Raw genomic sequence first — 19,043 nt, forward strand, 5'->3', positions numbered from 1 at the left:
CTGGCCTTCAGCACTCCCAGGGATAGGACATCACAACCTCTCTGGGCATCCAGTTCCAGTGCCTCACCATTCCCACGGCAGAGGAGTTTTTTCTAATATCTAATCTAAACCTACACTCCTTCAGCTTCAGCCCGTTACCCTTTGTCATATCAGTACATGGCTTTTTAAAAAGTCCCTCTCTAGCTCTCTTGTAGGCTCCTATTAGGTCGTGGAAGGTTCTCCAGGATCTCCTTTGAGGCTTCTCCAGGCTGAACAGCCCCAATGCTCTGAGCCTGTCTTCATAGGAGAGGTGCTACAGCCCTGTGATCAACTTAGCTTGCTCTAGCAGGCCTACATCTCTCTTGTGGTGGAGGCCCCCGAGCTGGATGCAGCCCTCCAGGTGGGTGTCACAAGAGCAGAGCAGAGGGGCAGAATCCCCTCCCTCAGCCTGCTGCCCATGCTGATTTGGATGTAGACCAGGATGTGGTTGCTTTCTAGGCTGCCCGCACATGTTACCAGGTCATGTTGAGCTTTTTGTCCACCAGCATCCCCACGTCCTTTTCCTCAGGGCTTCTCTGCTCAGCCTGTGTTTTCCCTTGGGATTGTCCCAACACAGGTGCTGGACCTTGTACCTGGCTTTGTTGAATATATGAGGTTTACACAGACCTACCTCAAGCCTGACAAGGTCCCTCTGGATGGCATCCCTTTCCTCCAGTGTGTTGTCAGGACTACGTACCTTGGTGATGTTGGCAAACTCGCTGAGGTTGCCTCAATCCCAGTGTCCATGTCTGGACTATGTGTTGCAATTGCATTGTCATCGGTGGTGTAAGGTATCTTAGGAAAGCTAAGGCTTGTCTCTGTTATGCCCCAGCTGTAGAAGGGACAAATAATTGAAAGTTTTCACGAGGGCAAGGCTTATGGTTTAGCTGTGGAGCTGCTCTTCAGTACAGCAGCTAAACAGGTTTTGGAACAGGGCCTTTGTATGGGGCTGGAGGAACGGGTGTTGCACAGCTGTGCTAGGCTGTGTTGCACAGCTGCACAGGCATCTCTGTGCCATGCTGTGCTGCATTCTCTTGTCTCAGTTTCAGCACCAGGGTTCAGCATAGCCTCGTAGAAAGCAGTACAAGTGGTGGCAAAGTCAGGGGAGGGTTGTCAGAGGTAGAGATCAAACCTTCTGGATGGCACAGGATCAGACTCAGTTGCCTGAGCTGCTGCACCACAGCCACTGCAGAGTTAGAAATCTTTGTGTTCACCCTGTCACTGAAGAGAGCCAGGGAGCAATGCTGTGCCATCAAGCATTGTGTTTGTTTTCTGCTGTACACTCAAGATTTCAGTTTTATAACTTTATGTTTTGTCAGTATCCTTGCCAATGTCATCTTCCTTCAAGGTTCTTTGGAAAGACTTGCAAGAGGATGAATACTTACATTGTGCTTAGTGTTATTTTTAAATAGAAGAGACGAAGTGATGCTGTGTCCAGTTTTACCCTTTAATTAGCAAACACAACAAATACTACATCTTTAATTTTTTAGAAATGTTTTGTGAGGAATGGCATATTATAACTGTGATGTGCATATGGTCTCTGTGAATCTTAGCTTGCTGACAGCTGTGTGAGTTGTGGTTTTAACTGCATATACTGCATTGCTTTCATCTCACAGAGAAGCCAACCCCAATTTTCTCTGTGGAAAATAATTAGTAAACTATTATGGTCTGGCATTATAATAAATTAGGTTCAGGCTTAACTTGAAACTATTGGAAGACACTCTTAAGAATCCCACTAATTTTAGTTTAGAATGCCGTGCTGATATTCACCCAATCTTCTTGTACCTCTCTAGCTTTATTAGTTATTCAGCAAAACTTTTCTGGTTTTTTCCCAACTACGAACATAAAAACTAGAAGGACTACATAATCCTTCAACTGTTTTTTTCCTACTAAATTTCAAGTTATTTTTTGACAGCAACCAGAGCAAAAAGAATAATTGCTTACAATAATTTTGCCACCATTATTATTGTCTAATGGGAACCCATTTTAAAAAAGCATTATTTCAGCTATTTGAGTCATACTTTTGTTTCCATGCATTCACTTCTAAGGCCTACTTTTGTATTTGTTTTCTGGAAGTTTTGATTTAAAATCATCAGAGTAACATTATTCAAATGCTTATTCACATAATTATTAGCTTTTAGGTTAACATAATCTTTACTTATGTAAGGGACTAGTTATTTAAGGTGTTACCAGTAGCTGCAGCGTTAGGCCAGTAGGCCAGTAATTATTTATAACTTAAATCCGTTCATCCTGAAAAACCCTGAATAGGCCATCTGCCATGGTTTTCTACTAGCACAGGTCAGATCGTAAGTCATGATCTTCACAATTTCTACTAGAAGGGGGCAGTATGAAAAAGAGGTACTTGCAATAGTATATTTCAGTTCGTTTAGTGTTGAACAGCTATTTAATGGGCTTATTTAATCATTATTAAAAAGGATTCCAAATTTTCTCCTTTGGTAAATCTGTCACAAGTTTTCATTACACATTTGACTCTTCTGTCAACTTATTAGGTGGTATACCCTTGATGACAACAAAAGTCTTCCTCAAAATATTTAGCAGAATTTTCTTTATTATAATGCATACAACTTAACTTCAGTAAGGGTTCTAAATATCTTCCAACAGAATATCAGGTTTCACATTCTAATTAATTAGAATTCAGGTCTGTAGTTTTTATAAGAAAATAGCTGCACCTCAGTTTCCAGAGATGACCCTGAATTTTCTACCAACTAGCATTCAAATTAACTATTTCATGATATTGATCAACCACAGATTATCCACAGATTTGTATTGATGGATATGGCTGTAATTTTCACTAATCACAGAATGGTTTGGGTTGGAAGGGACCTTAAATATCATCTAGATCCAACCCAACTGCCATGGGCAGGGACACTTTCCACTAGACCAGGTTTCTCAGAGCCCCATCCAACCTGGTCTTGATCACTTCCAGGGCTGGGGCATCTGCAGCTTATCTGGGCAACCTGTCCCAGTGCCTCAACACTCTTACAGTAAAGATGTCCTCCTAGTATCTAATTTAAACCTACTCTCATTCAGTTTGAAGCTATTCTGCCTTGTCCTGTAACTGCATGTACTTGTAAAGAAACCCTCTCCATTTTTCTTGTAGGCTCCTTTCAGGTACTGTAAGGCTGCAATTAGGTAACTCTAACCAGGAGTAAATTACTTGCAAACACTGATTATTAAAAATAAGCATTAGCTACTTGCAGCCAAAAACCAGTTCAACAGTTATGTTTTATAAAATTATAAACTGGAATATGAGGGCAAATGACTAATGCTAATGATGGTAATGACGACTGATGCTACTCACCCTAAAAGAGGTTCTGAAAACTATCTGAAATGAGGTAAGAAAAAATTAAGAGACCAGCAAAGATAAAGTAGCAGTCGCCTGTCCTGCCCTGGAGTTGTTACAGATTGTGAGCAATGATACCCAAGCAAAAGGATAAGCCCTTCTTTCCAGCAGTGATTACCGCCGTCTAGTGTGGGTTCTACATGACTGACCTATTACAGGAGCAGTATCTGAACTGCTCACAAGCAAGGGCTTTCTTTGTTTAGGGTTGTCAGTGGAAGATGGTTTATGACTGCCCAGGACTTTGTATTTGACAGAATTTCTGTTAAAAATGCTTCTCTGACAAAAGGGAGATACTTCTTTTGATGGACCAAGCATGGTCTTAAGCACATTTTGGCATGTGTTTCTGGTACTTCAATTAAATCTGATTTTCTCTTTGTTCTTAAAAGCTAATTTAAATTCCATATTAATTACCTATCCTTTGATACAGCGGTGTTTAATGGTTAAATTCTGTCTTTAAGGTATTTAACCTTTATTGGGCTTTTAAAAAAAAGTTACTTCTGTCTTTGTCTTCTTATTTCAATAGTGAGCTCTGCCTGATTCAAAGTGGATTTGATTTTACAATAAAAATATACTCTTCTTCTTCTGTAAATAAACCACGTATGAATGGGAAGAAACATAAGGAAATAACTTTTAATTTTACATAAGCAGAACAAAGTCCATTAAAGAGTTACTGTAACTTCTTATGCCCTGTTCATTTGGATAATTGCATGCATAACTTCATAAGGTAGTTAATGCTTTAGCTTCACGTGGATTTTTTGCATGTTAACGTTTTCTGCTATTTCTATAGCTTCCCTGAAGAGTTTTCATCTGCCAAGTGCTGGGTATGGTTTATCAGGTGCATTTACCAGTCGTGTCTTTATTTTAAGCTGCTTGGCAGTCCTGTATGGCTAAATATATGTAAACTCACAAAGCAAAAACATATACTTTGTTCTTTTTCTCAACTCCATGATCATATCAAGGCTGTTCGCCTTTCTACCTGGGAGTCTGATGCATCTGGAATTTACATGGAGAGATCCTGAGGGAGGGGTCATTGCTCACCTGTAGCAGGAGCACATACAGTTGCACTGCTTTTTGAAGGTCTGAGGAAAATTCAGTGGAGACGTCTAACCTTTGATGAGCAAAGCATTCCTGAGAAGAGAAGCTGTGATATTAACAGCAATAACCTTTTAGAAAGCAAAGTCATATTTGAGGATGGAATAGAGGTTGCTTATGAAAATAGTTCAAAAGCTGTGCATCAGTAAATACAGATTTTTTTTTGGTATCTACATGTATAAAAGTTGGGGGGTTTTAAACATTAAATCAATTGCCATAAATGTACGTTTCTCAACATTTTCTTCTTGAAGTCTTCACAAATGCAAAATGGCATAATTACAATGCTAAAAATTTACCATGGGGAAAAAACCCTATTGGGGGTTTTCTGAAGAGCCTTGAGTGATTTAAAATTGCTTTCTGCTGTACAAAAGAGATACTCTTCCTTGTGGGGGAAAAAACCAAGTATGACTATGAAGGCAAACATACCCACAAATTTTAAATCTTTAGTAGCCCAAAAGACTAATTTCTTTGAAAACTTTTGTAGATTTCTTGTCATGCTTTGGGCATAGTAGTTAAGGAGTGGTAAACAAAGCAATATTAGGTGCAATAATTTTTGCACCAGTCATCTTAAATTTATTTATTTTCAGTGATTGAATTGTTTGAAGTGATAAGTGAAATTTGCATCTTTAGTTGCAACAAAAAAGAATCAAAGTCTTAAAGGACTAAGGACAACTTAAAATACATATTAGCAGTATAAGAGAAAAGAACAAATCAACAAAGGCTGGATTTACTTGGAAATAATTATATAGTTAATTATGGTCCAGGACCATCAAAGTAATTCCTGAAAATTGATTAGATAATATAGGTATTGATTTAGGAATATGTCATAGTTGAAAGTTTGCAAACTTAAGCAAGCTATAAGTTCTAGAAAACTTGGTTATAATATAACGTCTGCTGCTTTAGAGAGGGGCGCTGATTCTGCGATGGTGTTTTGAAAGGGCTGCATAGCTAAGTTAAATGGCAACTCTGTTTTGTCTTTACAGGTAAGGAAAGGCATTTAGATGTGCATAATTGGGCTTACTCTTCCAATAGTGCTCTGGAAGCACTTCTGAAAACAGTCATTAATAAACATGACATGTTTGAATTCAGAATATTGCATACACTTAATGCAGAGGTGTTTGATTGTGTATGTCCAGTAGCTATACAAGAAAGCTGGTACCATTATAGCCTTGATTGGTACCATCATTTTAGGTGTCAACTTAATAATTTTTGGGCATGTGTGCTTGTTTTCTGTTGGTCTCTGCATTGTTTTTAATGAGGCTAGAACATTGGCTATTTTATTAGCTATTATATAGGTATTTTAGTTGATTGCTGCAGGTATCAGTCAGGAAGGTAAGACTTCTCTAGCTTGATGGCCTTTCATGCTATTTTAATTCCATGCTGGACTCACAAAATTATTCCTGTGTTTGGAGGGGCAGAAGGAACTCAGCACTTCTGATGATAAAAAATTTTACACGTAGTTATCACATTTGTATGTGGAAAGTAATTTTTTCCCCCGACTTGAAAGAACCACAGCACTGAGATATTACTGGACTTTTACAGCTGTTTACACAATCACATGTATTTTAATATGAATTTATTTATTTATTTTCAATATAGAAGTCATTTTAAAACCTGAGGTTGAGCTTCTTATTTGTAGAAAGTTTTAGTGTCATTATGTTATGCTATGGCTACACTGAATTGTCCTTGTGAAACACAGCAGCCACAGGATAATGACTGGCTGGTTAAGAAAAGCCAGTTGCTCACTTGTGACACAGAAATAGCAGAAGCTATCAGAGATTTCTACTGCATCCAACCCATCAATTCATGGTTTTATTCAAATTAGAATAATTGATTAGAAGTCACAGCTTGATAAGGCTCAGACAAGAGATACACAATGAATAACAGTATTTCTCTTAGCGGAGCTCAGTATTGAAGGCTATTTGTATTTCAGTATTCCTGTAGCTCTACTCCTGGAATATTTTGATGATCTGCCAAATCCTGCAGCGTATTTAGTTGGCTAGACAAATACCATCACTTTGATTGCTGTTGGGAATCTTTGAACACGAAGAACAAAACTTAGCTTAGATAAAGAACAGTGTGCTTTTTGTGTTCAATTTCCTGCTGTTCTGTGATAGCAGCTAGATTCTGGTAAGGACTGAAAAAGCGTAACCTTCTCATGTACTTCATCTTAATGCAGCCTTTGTTGAGGCCTTTGGTACCTGAATCTGATTATGATTCAGAATTAAGATTATAGATTATTTTCTTTTCATCTCTAAATTAATGAACTCTTTTTTAGAGATATGATGCTTTTATTTCATACAACTGGCTAGTTTTTAATACATCATTCTTAACTAAACCCCTTTTTTTTTAGCATTGCTATTGTGCAAGATGAACAAAAATTATGTGTCCCTTTGCTTGGCTAAATTATAAGTAAAAATTTTCTCCCCTGAAAAAAATATGAATGAAGTAATTCTTCTGTTTTTTTAAACAAATCTATAGAGGATGAATTAAGATTGTTTTCAGGAAATTTATTTGTGGTGGTGGTTCTTCAGATGTATGAACAAGAGCAAAGTTTTTCTTCCAGTTATGACCGGGACAATGGTAGTCATTTTGATTGCTCAGGGCAAAAAAAGAAGAATTTCAAAAGTTCCAAAGGGTTCTGCACACCAAGAAGACCAGAATAGGACTGTAACTATATTCAGATGATTCCTTGTCTTCACAGGTACAGGCAGTATAGAAAGGATTGATTGATAACTTACTCAGCATGTTTTTGTATCTCATGTTAGATTTCAAGAGACCAAAAAATTGTAAGAATTGGTTAATCTGTAGTGTCACTCATCTAATCATCTCCAGTGCAGTAAAACTCAGGCTAATTTCCACTTATTCCTATCAGTTCCATGAGGTTGTGTGGGGGATAGAGCTTTGTGCATTTCATACTTTGAAAACTATCTACTAATGGTTAAGCGTGGAAATGGTAGAGCTGTAGTTATTCAGGAAGGGCTTGTGGTTTTTCAGACTCAGAACCTGGTGTCTTGGTTTGAAAGACAGTTGTCCGCTAAGAAAGGCAGGAGCCCCCCTTGGAATGGCAGATGCGACCCCCCTTCCGAGTTACAATTTTGAAATCAAGGGGCTTTTAGGCAAGGATGTGGAAAATAGGAATAACAGTTCTTTACTATTATATATATAACCAGTCAAACAAACAGCAATAACTATGGCAGTAACAGCAAACAATCACAAACCCAGCCCCAGCCTTCTCGGCTGTCAGGCCCTTTCCCCTCGGGTGCAGTTCCGCTCGCAGCCGGCAGGGGCGCTGGCGGCTCCCGGTGAGCAGGGCAGGTGCGATGGTTCCCCCGCGGCTGCAGGGGGCGCTCCGGAGCGAGCTCGGGGAGCACGCGGCACCGGTGCCCTGGGATCCCGGGAAGGATGGAACAAAGGCTTCACAAACCCCTGGGCAGCCGATCCCGGTGTCCGGCCGGGCCCTCAGGAACGGCAGGCTGGAGCAGCAGGCTGGAACAGCGGGGACGGGCACAAATCCCGGATGGCAGATGAGGTGTATCCAAACAGGGAACCCCTCCCCCGAGGTCTGGGCAGGCAGGATGAGCAGGGCTACAACGTAGCAAAGGCTCGAAGCAATGGCAGGAGCAGGGCAGGGAAGGCAGGCTTGGGATCCCGGGGTTTTTCTCCGGCAGAAGGAAAAGCTAGCTCTTTGTTTTTCTTAAGTATCCAGCCATTTGTCCCCCTAGCAACACGTATGGGGAAAATTCCTTTAACAAAAAAAAAAAAACAAACAAAACAGGAGAGCTCCTAAAACCCCAACACCTGGGAAGATGAAATCTCCTGTAAATATATGCGTATTTTGTGTCCTGCATGGAGATGTATTGCAGAAAAAATAAACCTGTGTTACAAGTGAATAATATTCAGTGATGCTACGTGGTGCCATGGAAGGTCTTTGGCTTTATTGTATTTATGTTCCAGTTTTATTCAGTCTAGTGCTACCCTTGTTTGGAGTACTAGGCACTCAATCTGGCAGGTTAATCTTTCTGTTTATTATGTCTCATGATGCTACAGAATAACACATGTTAAATTACAATATGTTATAAACAACAAGATTAGAAATTGCTTCAGATATTGAGGAGAATAAAATTGCTCAAAGTTGTTTCTGTAATTAATTAACAAAGTTTTGCACTGAATTTTGCACCCCATTATCAATTTCGATTGGGAAAAAGCAGATTGTGAAATTTTAAACATATTTATGAAGGTTTCTTACACTTCATAGCACACTTTACTAGTACTACATTTCCAGAATGTGGTAGTATTACATAAAAGGTATTTTGTTATTGTTACAAACTAGAAGAAAATTCAGAGATAATTTTACAGTTGGCACACAGCATTTATTGCTGGTGTGTGTACATTACTTTTTTCTATTTATAACACATCCTAGTGTAGCACTTCAAGATGAGCTAGGTATTCTGGAGTGTCTGGGTGTGGGTACATACAGGTTTGTGTGTTTTCACACTGTTTATTTGCATCTAGTATCTGCTACTCTGTTAGGGCCATTTCTACTTGTTTCAGTCAATGTGGGGGTTTGTAACCAAATGTTATACGGTTTTTGTGATGGTGCTAGTCTCAGGTATTCTATAATAAAATCCCTTTAAAATAACACTTTTTAAATTAAAGTTACAACTTGAGAAAGATTTAACGTGGAGAGAAGGCACTATATTTGCTGACTCTGAAATAGTACTAATGCATGTAAGGTTTGCTGAAAGTGCTCAGATCTTTTCTAACCTTCAGGGTTTAACACTTTGGGATAAAGATGTATATGTTTATTAGCTTGTTCAGATACAACTTTAAAAGCTGTTTTTAAAGGCATGCATCCAGAGACATGCACAATGAATTCAAAGTGTCAATGTTTCAGGGAATCTAAATTATTTTCAGAATTTCAGAAATTGAGAAGGGATAAGTGGAAGGAGAAAATGTTGGGCTGGTGCCAAGCGATAGCTCGTAATCCTCACAGACTTCCAAACAGCACAAGAACACCCGAGGTCTCAGGTGATGCTTCACATAACTCTACTTTGGTGAGTGAAAAGTTGCATTTCTTGATGGTGGCATGCTCAGATGAACTTGAGAGGTGTTAAATTTATTTTTGAAATTGTGCTGTTTGCCATTGCTTGCATTTCTTCTGTGTGTGAACCCTTTGATATTACAGATGTTTATTCTTTCCATTTGCTTTTTTTCGTCTTTTATGTTACGCATGGTTCATTCTGACTTGCATGCTGTGTCTATAAATCAGTATTGATGTTTTGTGAACGGTAGAGTCTTTGAGCAGGAGATGATCGAATGTGGATCACTTACATTCTTTGTGATCTTAATTGGTGCAATGGCATTTGGTCCCTGATGAATACATCTGGGTGTTATCTAAAGGCACCTGATTTGCTCTTTGTTCCTGCCAGTAACAGGAACAAAGTATCATGTCTAAACTTGTGTTAGACAGCTGGATTTTAAAATTATCTTCATATATTAAATGTGCTGTTGCAAGAGATGGTTGAGTTTCTGCATGCAAAGCTGTTGATAGTAAGTGTTTAGGCATTATAAAGTCCACAGTTTACACGGTGGAATTAAATTGTATCATATGGGATTGAATTAAGTTACTCATTGATAAGAATTTTAATCCTCCAGTTTGATTCATTGGAATAAAGCCATTTACATCAATAGACCTGGCCAGGTGAGTAAGAATTGGTGCTTGTATGTAAAGGCTTCCGACTGCCCCGACTCTAAGAGCAAAAACTGTCTCCCTGTCTGCTTGTTTTAATTCAACTGACATTTTCAGACTACAGAAAGACTGAATATTTGAAACATATTGAGTTCAATATGCCTGCTCCAATTTCATTAATGAGTGTTAAATAGACACTATATTTCCCTATCCTAAGAAACATGAGTGATCAGGAAATACTGCCCTGCAGTTGTTGAAACATGGACTGGATGACATCTAAGCTGAACGGTGAATACTTGTTCCTAACCACTGAGGAAATGTGGTAGTCCAAATGAAGAGACAGGGGTCTGCTTGAAAGCTGTTGAAATTTTGGTGAAATAAAGCCCCTACTTAATGTGGCAAAATTATAATGTTCTGGGGTAAATGATATAGAATGTAATTTTCTGCTACAGAAGAGAACACAAAAAGGCAGCATTAAAAGCTGCAAATTTATAGTTTATTATATATCTTAGATTATTGTTATAGCTCACTTTCATCTAGAATACTTTGCTTTCAGAGAAATAAAAGAAAATTAAAAGTCAATGAGTCTATGAAACAAAGATGTCATGTATATTATCCCCACATTTGATTACTATTGCTATTTTATTTTTAAATTTTTTAATTGATTTTACTATTTAGGTATTAATAGTAATAAGAGGTAGCTATTAAGGAATTAAGTGTAAATTTGCGTACTTTTATTTCTGCTTTACTGATAGTCAACATTTAATTTGGTTTGATGTGTATGAGATAAGCATTCCAATCTACCAGATGGGTTTTAGAAATGAACTGGAAATAAAATTCAGAACTGGTGAACCCACAGACTTAGCATCTTTTAACCTTATTAATATTAAAACTTGTTCAAAAATAAGTTTGCGTGTAGACTGCTGCTTAGTTGATGAAGTGTGTAGGAAAGCCAGAGAAATAAACGACTGGGGAAGATACTGTGTGTCATTTAATATCGTGACTGGCTGTAGAACAATAATCTTCACAACAGGAAATAAAACAATAATGTCTCGAGGCCTGTCAAGCTTTTCATTTTCTTTGCTTCCTGCTCTTTCAGCCATGACTTTTTCTATCCCTCACTTCCGAAGAAAAGGATATTCAGCTTTTGTTGACAATGTGTTTCCAACTTGCAGGCTGTTGACCAAAAATCCTTATTTCACTTGTGAACATTTTAAATCTGAAATTTTGTTTCAAATCAATTTTGATTTTGCTTAGTAGTCTCTGCCTTTCTATATCAAAAAAATTTTCTGTCTGGTCTTGATTGAAGACACAGACTTCAGCACTGGAAAGTGAAAAACAATGAAACAATAGAAAGTAAAGAATATGGCAAATTATTTGTTCAAAGTGTACAAAGACACTTCTGATGAGCTATTCAAGCCCCTTCTGTCTGAATTACACTTCATTTTTCAGTGCATTGCAGCTCCTCTGTGGATCTGATTCCCTTAGTATGAGTTTATTTGGTCAGTCTTGTTTCCACAGTTATGGGATGAAGACACCGCTCTTTGCTTCCTTATACTGTAGGTGACAAGTCTGGGTTTGGAAGGAAGCAAAGTGGAATGTAGACTACATCTTTTTTTGACCTCTGCCATATGCCTTTTGTGTACACTTCTGATTCAGCAGGATGTCTTCTTTATTTGAGAACTTCAGCTAAAGTATTAAAGAGTACTTTACATTTAAAACTAAACCCCAAAGTGGGCATTTCACAATGCCACTTTTCCAAAGGAAAATGATCTGAAAATTGCCAGCAAGTCTCATTAATTTTTCACGGAGTTGTAGAATACCAGGATGGAAGGAATCTCAGGGATCATCTGGTCCAACCTTTCCTGGCATAAGCACCATATAGACAAGATGGCATGGCACCCTGTCCTGCTCAATCTTAAAAGTATTCAGTGTTGGGGAATCCAGCACCTTTCCTTCGGAGATTGTTTCAATGGCTCCTTGTTCTCATTGCAAAACATTTTCCTCTTGTGTCTAATCAGAGTGTGTCCAGAGTGTGCTCAACTTGTACGCGTTACTACTTGTCTTTTCCTTGTAACTCCTTGTAAAAAGGGAATCTTCATCTTCTTTGTAGCCACCCTTGAAATACTGGAACATGGTGATAAGGTGTCCCCTAAGCTTTCCTTCCTCGAGGCTGAGCAAACCCAGTTCTCTCAGCCTTTCCTCATGTGGCAGACTTCCCAGTCCATTTTTATGGAAAGAAGTATTTTTCTCTCTTTTTGAAAAAAGGAAGGAAGCTTATGGAGCAGGAGCAGGTTATGATCATTAAGAAATTGCTTTTTTCATTAAGCAAGTAAATGGAATACAGAACAGTAGTGGAGTAAAAATTACAAAAGAAGTAAGATCATGAAAACATTGGAATGTATTTAAAGAGTTTAATAAAATCAGTTGCACTGTTTAATTTTATTTGATGTTAAGATGTTCTAGCTTCATCGAAATCAAATAAATTCTGAAATATTTTAGGAAAACTCTACTAAGGATTCTCAGAAACATTTTTCTGTTATTGTTGTCAACCTAATTATAATAATATCCCCAAGCTTTATCACCTTAGTCTACTTTATTTGAAGATTAAAACCTTTGTATTCAGTTTTAGGTGACACTCTAGCTTCTTGGTTCTGAGTACCTTAAAAATTTTGAATCATTCTATCATCAAAGGAGGCATAAGTTGTCAAAAAATATTGTTTAAGATTGCAGTTTATTGGCTTTGGGAGTTTGCATTGATAATTTTAGATTCATAGTGAGTAAACCTTGTTATACTCAAAACAATTTCATATAGTCAATTGTAGTGGTGTAGTGGAACAAAAAGCTGGAATTAACTTTGCTTCTCTGATAGCTAGAAATCATCTCTTTTTCAAGCCAAATTTATTATCAGTTTGTTTCTGTATACATGGTTTCTAAACTTTGAAGGTTCATCCTTTCTAATGTTCATCATATTTTGAGAGACCTGTAATACAACTTTCCCTTTTGTCATAGTTTCCGTGTTCCCATGAGTATATTAAAAGGTCTTGTATATTCCTGCTCCTGTTGGAACAGGAGTGACCAGTTGTGCACAGTATTCCAGATCAAGCTTTCTCTTCCTGACAACTGTAACACTATTGCCTGTCCAGTAACACATTTATCATACTACGTAGGTTTAGAATCACTTTATTGATCCCTTTTTGTAGCTGCTGTTTTAGTTTTGAGACCAAACCTCTAGACTCTGTTGGTTTTTGATACATGAAGACTGTAACAATTCCAATTATTAATGCTCTTCTATCCTTTTCCATTCACCAGGCAATATGCAAATTCATATCTTTTTGATTTTTCCCTTTCTCTGTTATTTTCTAGAGTTGAGGAAGGAATTGTTTTTTTCTTTACTTGAAAAGAATCTAGATCTTGAAAGCTCATAATTTTATGCAGTAGTATTTGCAGGTTTTTTATCTTCTGAAAAGATAATGGATATAATTGAAAATAAGAAATTTAGAATTATTTCTTCATTAATCACTCTGTGCTGACAGTATCTATTTATACTGTGATTCTATGAGCATATGTATATGTGGTGAGTTCAAATGATTTTGATGGGAATACATAAATATGTATTAACATTGATTAAGCCATTTGCCTAGAAGCAGTTCTGTTTCTGACTATCATTGCACAGTGTCTAGTGCTTCTCTGGGTCCTAATTCAAAACTTGAGCATTATTATAATCTGTGTTCCCAATTGTTATGTGCAGCCTCTCCTGCACAGGGCATGGACTGGTCCTTGACTCAGTACAACATGTTAAACACGTGAAGCTAATGGCACAAGAGCACATACTTAGTGCTGAGTTCTAGTCATTAGTATAAACCACTTTTCCCCATTTTATTCCCAACCAGAAGTACAGGTAAATATATGTGAAAGTATAGTCAGGTGAGTAACTAGATAATTTGTGTTTCTACATGCAAATGCAATGTAGAAGTCATGGCAAGTGATCAAGCATCTAATTTCACTCTAAGGAGGGATTTTTTTTTTTTTTTTTTTTTTTTAATGCGAGCAGTCAATACTATCTGCTTCCCCAAGAGAAAGTAAAATATGATTATGAATGATCTGTTGGACATAGGTAGATCACAGGCTGCCACATCTGATTTTTGACTAACTAATAGTTAGTTTCTTCTGAATTATCTCCTTATTTGTGTAACTATTAAGTAGATTTTATGAATGAGGCTGCAGAACCAGCTAGGAAATCCACAATACCTTACCTACAAAATTCTTTATAGGCACTGGTTTTAAAAATATAGTAGTCAAGCAATGTGTAGCTGTGAGTGAAAATGTGGAAGTGAGGGATTATACAGAGAAATGTAATTCTAAAAGGCACAGAATTATTCACCAGTATAATAAATTTCATGATTTCCTGAAGTATCTCTTCATGTTAAAGTTATGGAAACTGTTCCTTGTACTGTAGGTGTTCCACATCCTTTTGCACAATGCAGCATGCTGCCCAGCAGGGCAATTGTTTTAACTACGTATTGCTTTCCAAATTACAGGATCAGCCTAAGATGCCAGTGGCCTCAGGAGCCATGCTACCCCAGGCCAATCTTGTTGATTTCCTTATATTTAAAGCCAATTAGCAGTTGTAACCTTGGTTACCATTGCCCTCTACCTTCTCAACATGAATGTGTTAATAAGGATGTAAAGTTGTTAAGAGGTCATTTATGTTCCTTTTCTATGCATACATAAACAATCAGAGCAGGGTAGATGTAGGCCAAAGCTTTTGGGTAAGTCTCCCCCAGTGTCATTAATTTAAGAGTGAGGCAGATATGGTGAAGTTTTTACTTGTTTGACCAGTGATTTCAGTTAGATTTCCCCTGTGGCAGGCTTAAAATGACAGTCCTCACTTAAAGAATTTGCATTTTGCTTTTTCTGACCAAAAATGGAAGCTACACAGAAATTTAATATTACTTTGGATTTGTATACACAAAAATAACTTAAATGTAGGAGGAAAAAAAAAAAAGCTTATCTGAATGCTGGATTCAATAAGGGAATAAGGTTTTATTGTTGTCATTATTATTATTAATAATATTATTGTTATTTTAAACTGTCATGTTTTATTTAGCTTTATAAGCCAAATGATATTTAAGTTTTTTAGCTGTTAGGTTTCTGCATTTATTATCAGTGAAATTTGCAAGAAAAAAATTTTTTCTAGATAAAATTACTACAAGACATTGAAATAAAATGTATTAAATTTCTGTGTAGCAGGAATAGTTTGAATAGGTTGTATTCAACCCTTTATTTTCCCCAGAATATTTCGTGCATCTTGTGTCTCACAGCAACATGTGCTCACAAGATTGGTTCAAATCTATTTCATATAAATTGTTCGCAATTTGTTTCTTTTTTGTATAATTGAAGATCTCATTAATCTTTCACTTAGGGAAAAGGAGCATCATTTCGATGTAGAATTTAACACCTATTAATTTTTTTTAGTTTTGAAGAGGAGAGAAAGTCTGACTACATTAGGGTTAATCACATGAATTTTGACTGAAAGGTCAAGAAATTATTTTTCTAGCAATTTTTGGTACCTTCATAAAAATCTTACATTTAGTTTAAAGCATGTAAAACTCCAGGTTATGTGATGTAGGGTTGCAGACAGTGAAACAACGAGGGAACTGCTGGATCACAATTTAGTTTCTATCTGGCAAATGAGTTCTTGAAAATGAGAAAATCAGACAGGGCCAAGTAATTAACCTAAGTTTTTTATAAGGTGAAATGGGTTATTCTCATTCTAGCTCAGTGAAGCCTTCAGTTCCATCATTAATTGAACAAGTACACCGCAATGGGGAAATCAGGATGATAGGAAGCATCAAAGAAATGTCTCTGCTCATTCATTTATTGCCAGAGTAATACCAGCAAGGAAAGCTATGAAAGCATATTTTGTTAAAAAAAAAAAGAGGAAAAAAGGTAGTGGTAGAAGATGATAACGCAACTTTACCTTGTTAAAAATGTTAAGGTAATATTAAATGTTTAATTTAAATTGCAAGTTTACTTATAGTCCCATTCCTGAGGCTCCCTAATTTTTATGTGGTATTTTGATGTCCAATAATACTTGAATTACAAGATCCAGAAACAGTTTAAGGATACACTCTCTACTGTGCTGACTACTGCAGTTTGTGTATTTCTGTGAACAGAAATATGTATGCATAATTTGTTTAAATATTCTGTACTTATACCATTTGCATGCTTGCAAATATGTGCATATGTGCGTGTAAGTTTGTGTAGTGTGTATATATATATATTTCAACCCTGCAAGTTTAAATTGTACCTAATCATGTAAGTTTGTGCAGTTTCTGTAACAGGATTCATTCTCACTCCTAAGTGGTTTGCAAAGTAATGATTACTGCAAAATATATTCCAAAATATATTCTTAAGAGGAAAATAGGGTTGTATGTGCACACCTAGAAACCATTTTATGCACTCATCTTAGTAAATAAGTTTTGTTACAGACAGGGATGGAAGAAGAAGAAAGTAGTAAAGCTACAGGGATCTGTATACCTCCCTAGACGCATTTGTAATGTATTCTTCTGCTTTGCTGTCCTCAGGAAAAGTCTTCCCAACACTACAAATGATTTGGTGTTGGTTTTGTGTCCTAGGAGGCTAAGCAGTGCAGCACATCTCTGCAGCTGTTCTTCCACTGCAATGCTGTGCCAAAGTGTCGTGGAGCCATTTCAGCACACATTCAGCACCGTGTTCCACCCAGGCTGTGGTCTGGTTTTCCTGCAGATAATGAGCCTGCACATATCAGGGCTGTCATGTGAGCACCTAGCCTGGGTAGAGACAGCTTGAGTCCTCATTGCAGCTCTCTGTCATTCTTCCTTTTATCTAATAGAGGCATCTGTAGCATAGAAGATTAAGTAGGGCCTCTTGAAATCTTCGGCATGTACTATTTCCCTTTTTATATGATTTTGATGGAGAACTGAAGTGGAATAGGGTCTGGGGGGATATCAGACCTTCAGATAAAATATAACCTTTATAAGCTGATTCTTCCAAAAATATGCTCCAGGAAATCTCTGAAATCTAATGTCTCTGTTTCGTAGTTGTCAGTGTCACTGAATACTTGCCATTTCAGCTGGAATTGTGGTGTCCCCTTTAAACAAAAAACTGCAACAGAAAGTGCTGGAGCAGAAAAGGAATCATAATTGTTGTGTAGGTTAAAGCACTGACTTGTGTTGTATGTAACTTCCATGTAGCTTTGTGAAAGTAATTTCTACTATTATTTCAACCTCATTAATGTGAACTAATGAACATGCGGGATGAAATTTCACTTAAAATTGTGAGGTGCTTAAATCCTCTAGAGACAAAGGTGTTAGACTTATCCTGGTTGGTAGTGGAAGGATTTAATAACTTGGGATAATTAATACAAGGAAGGAGGAGAAAATATAGCCAAAGACCTGGTTTTTTTCTCAAGATTAATCAACGGACGGGCTGCAGTTTAGTGTTTTCTCCACAGGAGATGGAGGTAACAGCCTGAACCAAGCACCCTGCTGCAATATCAGAGGTGTTAGTTCAAATCTTTGTCTTCAAAATGCCAGTCCTATCAATTTCATTACAATGGGCACGTGGTCAAAGATGGTCTTACGTGGATGCTGACCATATCACTTGTGTTGGCTCTGCTGACTGAGAAAACTGCTTGTGACCTTGTTAGGCTAATTTCATCTAGGGTTAATCTGTTATTCCCTCCCCCTTGCCCTTTCATAAAGTATGAGATGAGAGTAATAGGATAAGGTTAAGAAGGGGAAATTTAAATTGAATGTGAAGAACATAATCTTGCGAACAATATGTCTTAGGCTGCTGTGTGATTTAGTGTTGTGGGTTACAGGAATTCCATGTCTGTGATCCTTGAATTTGGAATGGAAATTGAAAGATTTGCTATGATATTTTTGTTAGCTTTTTTTCTGTTTCTCATTTTCTGTGCATGTAGGCTTTTTTCCTATTTCTAAAGGAAGTACACCCTGGCTTTTCTTGCCCTACTAATTCTTTAGGAAAAAATCGATGGTATGAAAGGTACAACTTCTGTACTAGATCCGTTGACTGATTTGTCTGATAACTAAGCATTGTTAAAATAGAAGTGTTTGGGTTTCATCCTTTGCAAAGATCTTTTTGTTTCTGATAAAGTGTTTGTTTTCTATTTCTGTGCCCGATATTTCAATTTTTTTTTCTCTTTTTCAATCTGCATTGACACTGGCAATATTTACTTCTTAACCGTGTGGGTTGCAATTTGTGTAACTGAGGTATTGGTTTTTAAAAGGTATTTTAAATAGCTCACATCATTACAGTAAGAAGAGAGGCACCAACTGTAGCTATGCTTTCAGCATTTTTATACCTAAATGTTAAACACTAGTTCTCTTTCATGATGGATGGGGAGAAAAAAAGTAATTTTTTTTTTCTTGTGACAGTTTTATCTTTTCTGTTGTTTTGGAGAAACAGAATTTTATGACATACAACATAATCATGACCTGACAGAAAAAGATGAAAAGCATGACAAAAATTGATTTCATAGGTGTATTGATATTGCAAAGAGGAGGTCTTGTTTTCTATTTATTTTCTACTTATGAAAAAATGATACAGTCAAATTTTAAGAAGTGTTTGTTATTCTTAGCTTTAATGTGGTATTTATTTCATGTAAAAGAATCACGTTTCAAATTGCAGTGGGATATGCTCACATGTGTATTCTGCACCTTTATTATTCAGGCTGTAAATGCCTCGTTCTAGCAGTATGTATATGTGATAATAAATGTATTTTGAGTTTTATTACTGAATTGAAATACTGTACGTTTTTTCTCTGCTGTGAGAGAGAAGAAAGATTTTCATCCTACACATATGTTGGAT

General features: G+C 37.0%; 1 protein-coding gene across 7 annotated transcripts in view; it reads left to right on the forward strand.

Moving 5' to 3' along the window:
* Positions 1 to 19,043, forward strand: part of MARCHF1 (membrane associated ring-CH-type finger 1) — a 231,141-nt gene that overhangs the window by 130,871 nt on the left and 81,227 nt on the right. For 3 of the 7 annotated variants that reach the window (XM_048302997.1, XM_048303003.1, XM_048302998.1), the window contains one exon: positions 9,392 to 9,531. The exons of the other annotated variants lie outside the window; for them this stretch is intronic. In XM_048302997.1, coding sequence (XP_048158954.1) covers positions 9,430 to 9,531 — 102 coding nt within the window. In that variant the 5' untranslated portion in view covers positions 9,392 to 9,429. The remainder of the gene's footprint in view (positions 1 to 9,391; positions 9,532 to 19,043) is intronic. 7 annotated transcript variants of the gene reach the window in all.

The sequence above is a fragment of the Corvus hawaiiensis genome, chromosome 5 (assembly GCF_020740725.1).
Source record: "Corvus hawaiiensis isolate bCorHaw1 chromosome 5, bCorHaw1.pri.cur, whole genome shotgun sequence".
Taxonomy (NCBI): domain Eukaryota; kingdom Metazoa; phylum Chordata; class Aves; order Passeriformes; family Corvidae; genus Corvus; species Corvus hawaiiensis.